Genomic DNA, 10077 nt, shown 5'->3' with positions numbered 1-10077 from the left:
CTGAGTATCAACCCTAAAATCCAAGTATAAGGCACATAATAGGGGAGGTTGTCTCCAAGTTAGGTTATGATCTGGTTGATTGATGATGAGTACCTTTCAGCCCTGACAAATATTTGTTGGTAGTTCAGTCTTGCTTCATGTCCTTCCCAAGAGCACGAACCCATTCTCGGTTAACTGGGGCTGGGGGGACAGTAGTAGTTCTCCACAGTTCATTGGTGAATTCAGGCGTAACTTCAAATGAATCTTCACTTGAGACTTGCAACATAGGGTTTAATAATTTATAAAGAGACTCTCTTTGACTTTTGATCAAATACTCTGCTGTTATTTAAGGGCCTTTGCTGATGACAAAATTATATAGCAGTGTTGGGAAGAGCAACTAGGTGAGTTTAATTCAAAATAAATTGCCACATATAAAGATGCCAACCTTCGATGACATTTTAGAGCACATTGGAGAATTTGACTTGTTTCAGAAACGAGCTTTTTTCATTTTATGCTTGCTTTCGGCTGCTTTCACGCCTGTTTACGTGGGTGTCTTTTTCCTGGGCTTCATCCCTGAACACCGCTGTCTCAGCCCTGGTGTGGCAGAGCTGAGCAGCAGGTGTGGCTGGAATTTGGAAGAGGAACTGAATTACACTGTGCCCAAGTGGGGCATCCATGGGGAGTCGTCCACTAGTCGTTGCAGGAGATTTGATGTGGACTGGAACACGACTGGCCTCAGCTGCAGTAACCCATTAGAAAACTTCACCAGCCAAAGCAGGGTTCCCCTCACACTCTGCAAAGATGGCTGGGTTTACGATTCCCCAGGAACATCCATTGTGACAGAGGTAAGGATATATATCCTCCCCCTCACCTTAATCGCTGCTGACTGAGTGCTGGGGGAGAGAATGGTGTCCAAGATAAAAGCTAAGTTTGAGAGAAGGGTGTGCACACCTGAAAGCCTGCAGAATTTTTTTTTTGTTGCAATTTCTTAGTTGGCCTCATAAAAGGTATCATCTCTGAGCCACGAGTTAGAGTTTTGCACGTCAAGTTTGAGAGAAGTTACTTCCTTTAAAAAAAGAGTGCTTCCAATAATGAAATACCTAGTAGTAAAGTACATTCCATTTATTAAGGTACTTCCTTTTGTTCTGAAGGGGTTGTTACTTGCACTGTTGAAACTGTTCTTGCCTTGAACCATCAAATTGTATTGCAAGATGGGGTTCTCTGCTGCCATGGAGTGCTAGCGGTAGAACCCAAGTTTAAGCTACATATTCTGAGAGATCAAAAAGTCAAGGTTTTGCCTTTAATTGGGGAGCTGCCTTTAAATCTTTTAAGGTTTCATCAAATACTAAATGGTTACGTATTGGAAAATGATAACACGCAAGCCTGCTAAATGTGCTGCAGTCTGTAAGTCACAACGCTGGGAATAAGGATCTGTCAGCATCCCAGGGTGCTGTGGAACCCCTGCTGGGAATCACTGGGCTAATCTCAAAACATCAGCTAGCCAAGCAGCTTTCACCGATACTCAAATTATGACCTGATTTGTTAAAACTAAGCAGAGGAAGTTGTTTAGCATCCTTGTATCCAACTCATTCAATCCATCACTGACCTCACTACAGCAATCTGACCTGTGTGACTGGGCCTTTCTCTCTGCTGAGCACAGTGGGGACTTCCCATGCAGGCAGGAGTCCGTACACATTGATCAGTTTGGAGTGCGGGGGGTCAAGATTTATCAGGGCAAAGACACAAATACTCTGCTGAAGTGTAATCAGCAAGAATAAATGAGTGCATAAGAGGAAGGGCCTGCTACCCGTGTTAGTATTACTGCCTCACAACTGAACTGGTTGAGGAGAATGGGATCTGTTGGAAGAAAATGGTTTTAAAAATCAAACTCTTATAATGATGAAACAAATCTGCACAGCTGTAGGGAAAACTACTACTTTCTCCTGGAAATTTTCTTTCCTCCAGACTCTCAGGACATTTCCACGCGTAATTTGGGAAGTTTTCAATGCAATTTGTCAGAAATCACCATCTTCTTCTGCATAAAGGATTTAGCTTCTTGTCATTGCACCTAGACCTGGCTCTTTTTACATTGTTTTCCTTTCATTTCATCAACAAGCCGTTGATAAATTAAGGGGGGAGGGGAACCCTCTAAGCTCCCTATCTGTCTACATATAACACTTTCTAGAGAACTTTTTAACCAAAAGGTTTGGTTTACGATCGCTTCCAGCAAGAGAAAGTTTAATCTGTAATTACGGCAAAGACAATTTTTAACCACTAAACAGTACGTTATCCCAGCCTTGGACATTGGAACTAGTTTTATTGACCCTAAGTGAAATGTTTCGGATCATTGCTTTGTATGAAAAATATCAACCCTTTTACAAAGAACAAGGAGAATCAACCTTCATTTTGGCCTCCCCCCGGAATTCAAGTACCTTTCTCAGTCCTAGACTCTTTTTTTTCATTGGTCCTTAGCATCCGTCTTTACTTTTTTTTTTCTTTTCCCCTGCCTTACGTTTATGCTCCACGTTTTTGCTAGCTCCTTGTCAGCTCATCCCTTGCTTTTGATGCGCTTCCCACTTTTGCCTAATTGGCCAAAGCTGCCCTAGGCTCTTTGTGCTGTGTCCTTGACCACTTCCCACAGAGCTTCCCCCAAGGGTTGCTCTGCCCAGGGGCAGCAGCCAGAACAATTGCAGCTGCCCTAGTATTTATGTGATTAGTGCTTTCTCACATTCCCATTGATCGGGTTCTGGGTCCAGGCTTCAACTGTTGCCCTCAGGCTTGATGGGAGGTGGTAGCTGCTGTGGTTAGAACAGAGTACAAAGCCTGGCTCCCCCTCCTCCATGGGAGGCATGGCTGGAGTGGAGCCCATGAGCGGGGAGACAGATGTGGGCTGGTGGCTGCAGGTTCCTCAACCTGCTGCCCTTCCCCTGGGTGCCTCAGCAGTCCAGCAGGTAAGACCCAGTGCAGCAGGGCATAGCAAGGTGAGGAGGCTCAGGCTGCTTCCAGGAGCCTTGCACCACCATGGTGAGGTGCTCCTTGCTCTCCTGTCGGCAGTGGAGGTTGGAGCTCCTCACCACCACCCCTGCTGCTGGCGAGTGGGCAGGGGCTGCCTCACCATGGTGGCACGGGGCTCCCAGCAGCAGCACCAAGCCTTCCCACCCTGCTGCACTAGGTCTCACCTGCTGGGCTGCAGAGGCCCCTGCGGGGAGGGCAGCAGGATAGGGAGCCCCCAACCTGCAGTTACCAGCCCACACCTGCCCCTGTCCCACACATATATCTGGAAGGCACATGCCCCTTCAATCCCCTTGGGAGTGTGCACAGTGGTGGGGAACTGCCTCCCACTGCCCCCTGGACAATCCATCCTCAGCTCTGTTCTGCTCCCCAGTCAGACCCTGAGGTTGTACATTCCTGTCTTGGGCCCAGACTCTAAGCCCCGGACCCCATGCATCACTCTAGCTGGGCAGCATCCCTAGCCTCAGCCCTATCCAACTCCCTTCCTCAATATGGGGGCCTCAGTTCCACCCCCACTCCCCAACTTACCTGTAGGGACAGATATTCAAAAACCAGAGCCTGAATTGATTCAATCTTTTCAGGTTAGTCTAAACTGCCTACATTGAACCAGTTTGTAACCATGCAGACATTCCCTCTGGACTGAAGAAACACAGGCACATGCCTGCAATGACTCAGGCTAAAAGCCAAGGGGTGCTAGAGCAGCCCTCCCTTCCCTTCTACAGTACTGAGATGAGGGCGGCATGGCCAGGCCCCAGCAGGATGCTCTGATTTGGGTGGAGTGTTGCCAGCTTCTCACTGTTCAAGGGGCAGGAGTGTTGCCAGCCCCTGGCTAGCACTCTGAGGCAAAGCGGGGAAAAGGGTGTGCCATGCATGCATCTGTTGCTAATATTGAGCTTTTCAGTCTCCCTCTCCCTGTTTTTTCATGCTGTCTGCAAACCTGACAGGTGAGGTAGCCAGCAGGGAGCTGATAACACAGTGTTTATCAGCCCATCAACAAAACAAAAGCCTCTCTCATTAGTTCAAATACTTCTTAAACAATTTTTTTCCAAGGAAGGAATGGAGGGACATTACCAGCTGATCTGTTGATTAGCTCCAAAAAGCACTAAGTGGACGCTGTTCTGTCCGCCTGTCCCAGTGAAATTGGAGATGTGTACACAGACACCTCTTAGCATTAGCTAGCATACCACATGCTTAGGGTCTGTGGGATGGGGGTCCGTGCTGTGGGAAATGGAAGGGAGGGTGGGGGACATCCTTTATGAGCAGCAAGATGTGGGGTGGGGTGGGGAGGTGGGGGAAGCCAGGTGACCCTGCTGTACCTGCAGTCTCTGCTGGAGCTCTGGCTAGGGAGCAGAGGGGCAGAGCCAGCTCTGTTCTCGGGAGCAGACAGCGCAGCCCAGCCCAGGGCTGCAAAGCATCTCAGATGCTGGGGGACTCTGGTTTAACTTAAACCAGAAAGGGGTCTGGGACAGACATTGCATAAACCAGTTTCAGCTATTTTGAAACTGGTTTATGTGTGCTAAACTTATGTTCTGTTACAGGTTTAAACCAGTTTCTGATCACTTAAACCAGTTTATATGTAATGTCTGGCACTAGACATGCTGCCTGGCTGCTACATCCTTAGTAACTTGGCCACATGTTCATTCAATTCATAGCGCAATAAAACAGAGGCTTTATGTACTCTTGTGGTTGGGTGTCCCATGGGGGCACTGGGCACCTAGCTTGCTGTGATCATGATCCCAGGTTCCCCCTACACTGGCAATATAGCGCTATTGGGATTTGATCCCTGATCCCACAGTAGCACTTTTTGCCAAGTAGCATGGCAGGAGGCATGATGGTTGGAATTTTGGTTCAGATCCCATTGCACATTGGCACAGATTTAGGTACCTAGAGCTAGGTGGAGGTGTCTGGGTTCTTGGCAGTCGCATTCACAGAGCTGGTTTGGAATATATGAGGTGCTAAATCTGCAACCTAGCCATGGCCTTTAGACCTGATCCCTGATGACCCCTGCTTCTGTGAAGTATTTGGTCAAGCGTATTCCTAGCACTGTTGAGTCATTCCCTTTTGTAATATACCCAAGTTTTGCTGTCTGTTTAAAAAGGAAGTGAAGTTTCTATATGGGGTCTTTGGCTTGCTTGCTTGTTTGTTTGTTTTTGTTTTCTGTTCCTTAAGAATTTCCTGTATTGGCAAGATGTATACTGAAAATACATTTTTCTACTGATGAAGAAATGGCCAAAAATCTCCCTTAACCCTTCTTGCTGACAGGAACTTTCTTCTCCCCTGGACACCTTTAATTATTAATATATATTTTTAAAAAGAGTGGAGAGGATCTCAGCAACTGGCTGGCTGCCTATTACAATAGAAGAGCTGCTGTGTGGTGGGAAGTGAGGAAAGGCAGTGCAAGCGAGCAAAAGTTCCTAAAGTAAAATCTAGATTTGATTGAGAAAAAGAATTCCTATTGCTATTTCCTACTCCTTGTGTCACTGTGCATCTCCCTTCCCTGTAGCTGCCGGTGAGGGGCTTGGCTTCTTTCTTTTCATTCCTATACTGGTAATGGACAAGGGGAAATGTAATTGCATAAACATGAATGGCAGCACATTCCAAAGCAATAGTGCTTTTACATATGGAAATACATCAGCATGGGATTAAATATGTACTCTTGCATGGATCAAAAATGCATAACTTTAATAAACTGGACATTGACAGGAAAGGGATAGACAGCCAAATTAAGATGGCTTTTAAAATTGTTTATTCCTTAAAGTGCCCCCAAATAACTGCTGTTCCTCTAGACGATGTTTTCTGAAAAGCTGCACAAAGTCAGGAAGAGCAGCTGCAAATACGTAACTTTGGTTCCCTCTTGGCAGAGCCTAACAAAACAGTCATGTTTTGTATCAAGATTTTTTGCATTTTGAAGACCTAGTTTACAAGCCCAGCAAGCATTGGGGATCTCTGCTTGGGCCTTGCACTTGTTGAATTCAAGCCCTCCTTGCTCAGGTTAGCATGCACTCTGTTTTAAGTTAATAGTTCTCAAACTGGTCCAGTGACTCTCTCATCATGCTCTTCAGAAAGCTGATGGGTCAGGGAGCTGTTTGCTTCTATTATAGGCATCTAGACTGTTCACTGAAAAGGAGGTCCTTCACCCCCTGTTGTTGTGCAGGAAAAGAAAAAGCAGGAATTAACTCTGAAATTGTAGCCAAGTTACCAATGCCAGAGAGCCCCCAGCAGGCTTATGTGTATGAGGACTGATTTAGGGCCCAAATCCTGACTGGGTGATACCATCATGTTGAGAAACAGATTGGGGTTTTATTCGCATTGTCCCTAGTAATAACAAATGAGATGAGTAGGAAATCTAGGAGTTAACAGCAGAATTATCCAACAGCCTGTCCCTGTACACCTCAAATCACTTCAATAGGACTTTGGATGCTCATAAAACAGAGGCTTTTGATCAGAAAGATGTTTTAAATGTTTACACTTGTTGATACTGGTATGAACCAATTTCTAGTTTCACTGGTTTTCTTCTAACTGTGGTGTGCCTCTTCAGTTTAACCTGGTATGCGATGACTCCTGGAAGCTGGACCTCTTTCAGTCATGTGTGAATGCTGGATTTCTTCTTGGCTCTATAAACATTGGCTACATAGCAGACAGGTATGTGTGGGACGATCAGGGATACTGACCTTGGAAAAAAACAGTTGGTGTTTAGTAACTAATAAAAGTCTAAGTTAAAGGGAAAAGTCTGTGACTGATTGCAGACCACTGCTCCTTCGGAAGAAAGATTGTATTAGTTGGATGTAATGTCATGATGTTAGGAATTAACACTTCTCTCCGCTTTACGTGGACATATCAAAGACTCTGAGACATAGTGGTTTTTATAGCTGGAAATCTTTGCTGGTCCTGTAATATCCCTTCTTGCAGAACTCAAGTTCTTTTCATGGATTTTATGATATGTGCAAAATTCCAAGCCTGCCTATACACAAATATTCTGACTTAACAAAAGCTAGGAAATTGAGTTAGAGCTGCTGTTCTGCTTGTTGTGTTCCCTGCTCTTCTATAATATCAATGACAGCTGTTTCCTTTTGACACTAACATCTGTTTGGCAAAGTATGGAATATAGTGCTTAGTCTGTCATACCCTTTAACGCTTTTTTGGGCAACAAATATAAAGTTCTTGCAAAGCCCTAATAAGGTCAGGGATGATGCATTGATGGCTTGGTGCATGGCCATAGAGACAATAGAATCTGTCTTGCCAACATTCAAGAACCTGGCCCCTCACCCAAAGACGTTGCTTTATTCTGCTGGCATTGTGAGCTTTGTGTAATTTCTCCATGTATGAATCAACTTCTATAGAAGGGAAGATCTAAATAAAGACAGCTTGCAAGATTGGCCTTTTTGTATGTAAATAAATGACTCCTAATCCTTTATATTGTATAGGCAATTCAAAAGAAAAGGCAGAGTAATTGTGTATTAATTTGCATATAATTTACTTATTGTTTAACTGCCTATTACAAGGGGGTGTCTTTCTGTTTTGTTTATGGAATTGTAAATGCCACAATCCAATGATATGTGGTTTTTAAAATGTGGGTCTGTTGTCCATTTGTCATTTGGGGTATCTGATCCCATCCAATTGGTTCAGAACTACTTAAAGAATTATGAACTGATGGGCAAGTTAACCCTTTGGGGCTTAAGAAACCCCCCCAGTATCTCACATATTACTATGTCACTCCTCTACCAGTAAGTTTCTATGTGGAATTAGGCACTGGAGAAAGAGAGAAGCCAAATGTTATGTTTTTGGATGTTCCAAATGATATGTGAAACTCTTTAAGGTTCCTGCTATCCATGTCTATAATCTCATTTTCAGAGTTGTCTTACGCTTCTAATTTTCATCCAATACAGGTTCGGTCGCAAGCTTTGTATTTTTGTTACAATCATTGCAAATGCCATCTCTGGAATTCTTGTGGCCTTAGCACCAACTTATCTGTGGGTCATGATCTTTCGCTTTCTACAAGGCCTGGTTAGCAAGGGCAGCTGGACAGCAGGCTACATCCTGAGTAAGATTTTGTGCTTTCTCTGGGAATAATACTGATAATAGAAAATGAAGGGGGAAACTGGCATTCCATTGAGCTAAAAATACAAAAAAGTGTCTTTTCAGTGCTTTCTAAAAGGTACATGAATGATTAATTTATGGCTGCTCTGCCTTTCTGCCTCTCTGTCTCCCCCTCTCCCCCCCGCCTTTTTTTTGTTTTGTTTTTATTTTTTGCTTGCTTCATTTACAAGAGACATGTCCCTTCAAACCACTACAACTTTGGAAAATCAAGCTATTGATGTTAGGATGCTGTTCTCTGCAGTGCAGCTCTCTTCATCCCCAACTATAATGCTAGGGAGGAGGGTTGGGAAGCAGCTCATTACAGTCAGATGTGACACTTATGCCACTAGTAGTTCTCCAACAAAGAGACTGAAGGAAGGATGTGATAAAGGAGCACTGTAAGGGAACAAGCAGAAGAAAAGGACAATTTTGAGAGATTTTTATACCTAAAAGATCAGTGAAGGGCAAATGCAAACTATTGCATCATTACAATAACCTTTAGTATTGCTATAATAAAATAACAATTTTATTAGTTTAGTTATATCGTATAGTGTGATTAAAAACAAAAAACCCAGGATTTGTTTTAATATTCTTTGATACTGTGTGCTTTGTTTAATTGAAACGCACGTGGGGGGTGTGCAAGGCAAGTAAAGTTGTAACCCAATGAGTAGCCACTTTGGCTTCACACTGCACTGAGTAATCCTTAGTTTATATTTATTTTCTTAACTTTCATTTGGTTGTTTCTTAATATTTCTTCTTAACTCTTCTTTATACGGTTTGTCAGCCAGTGCCCTGGTACCCACTAAGGTACATTCTCCCAAGAAGATTTGTCTTGCGACTGTAGAACTTAAGCTTTGATTTTGACTTGCACTCGCTTGCTCTCTCTCTCTCTGAACCTGCAAACCAGAGCACAGCTATTGTATACATCCCACAGTACTCTAGTTTTTTTAGTCAGTGGAGTACTAAATCCAGTGTTGGCACCAATGAAGCTTTCATCACTTCTTTTTGGGGAATGTTCCAGAGCCTGACACATCTTGTCATCAGAGGAGACATGCTATTTGTTAGCCAAATGGTACATCTGTAGCTGATTTTGTTTCACTAAAAATTGTTTCCTTGAACTGCATGACCATTTTGTTATGAAATCTTTCCAATGTTGTTATTTTCTGGTAATAAGGTGCCTTGAGCTGGATTCATTATTCCAGATGTGGTCACATAAATCATTATTATTATTATTATTCCCTGGCTCCATATGATTCTCTGTAATATTTTAAGTCAAATGAGGCATTACTTAAGATTGTGTTCGATGCTACAGTAAAATATCCCTAAAAAGTGGGCTTTACAAACTCAGGTCGTTGGTGGTCAAGGTCCCCTGAGAGGCAAGTCTGAGGGGAAAAGGAATCCAGAAAAGCTGGATGCATTTCAAGGAGGCTGTATTAAGGGTGCAGGAGCAAACTATCTGATGCAAATGAAGAATGGAAAGTGCAACAGAACAACACCCTGACTACACAGCAATCTTGTCAGCGAGTAGAAACTCAAAAAGGAACAGAAAGAGGAACATTGGTTGCAGTACTAGGGAAAAGTATAAGAGAATTGGATGGGTATGCAGGGAGAAAATTCAAAGGCCAAGGCATGATTTGAGGTGCAACTGGCAAGGGACATAAGAGGTTTTTGAAAGGGATTCTATACGTATGTCAAAAGTAAGAGGAAGACTGAAGAAACCATAGGTCCCATATGGAATGTGGAAAGCAGTCTAGTTATGGATGACACAGAGAAGGCTGAAGTACAGGCATACCTCGTTTTATTGCACTTTGCTTTATTGCGCTTCGCAGATATTGCGTTTTTTACAAATTGAAGGTTTGTGGCAACCCTGCATTGAGCTAGTCTATCGGCGCCATATTTCCATTGGCGCCATTTTTCCAACAGCATTTGCTCACTTCGTGTCTCTGTGTCACATTTTGGTAATTCTCACAATATTTCAAACTTTTTCATTATTATTATATTTGTTATGGT

General features: G+C 43.5%; 1 protein-coding gene across 1 annotated transcript in view; it reads left to right on the top strand.

Moving 5' to 3' along the window:
• Positions 1–316: 316 nt before the first annotated feature.
• The window catches only part of LOC109320068 (solute carrier family 22 member 2-like), a 27016-nt gene continuing 17255 nt past the window's right edge, over positions 317–10077 (top strand). The window contains exons 1-3 of the mRNA XM_019550003.1: positions 317–824; positions 6530–6633; positions 7878–8032. Of these exons, the coding sequence (XP_019405548.1) occupies positions 417–824; positions 6530–6633; positions 7878–8032 (667 nt within the window). The 5' untranslated portion in view covers positions 317–416. The remainder of the gene's footprint in view (positions 825–6529; positions 6634–7877; positions 8033–10077) is intronic.

The sequence above is a fragment of the Crocodylus porosus genome, unplaced genomic scaffold (genome assembly GCF_001723895.1).
Source record: "Crocodylus porosus isolate Cpor-Errol unplaced genomic scaffold, CroPor_comp1, whole genome shotgun sequence".
NCBI lineage: Eukaryota > Metazoa > Chordata > Crocodylia > Crocodylidae > Crocodylus > Crocodylus porosus.
This window is presented reverse-complemented; position numbering and strand designations above follow the sequence as displayed.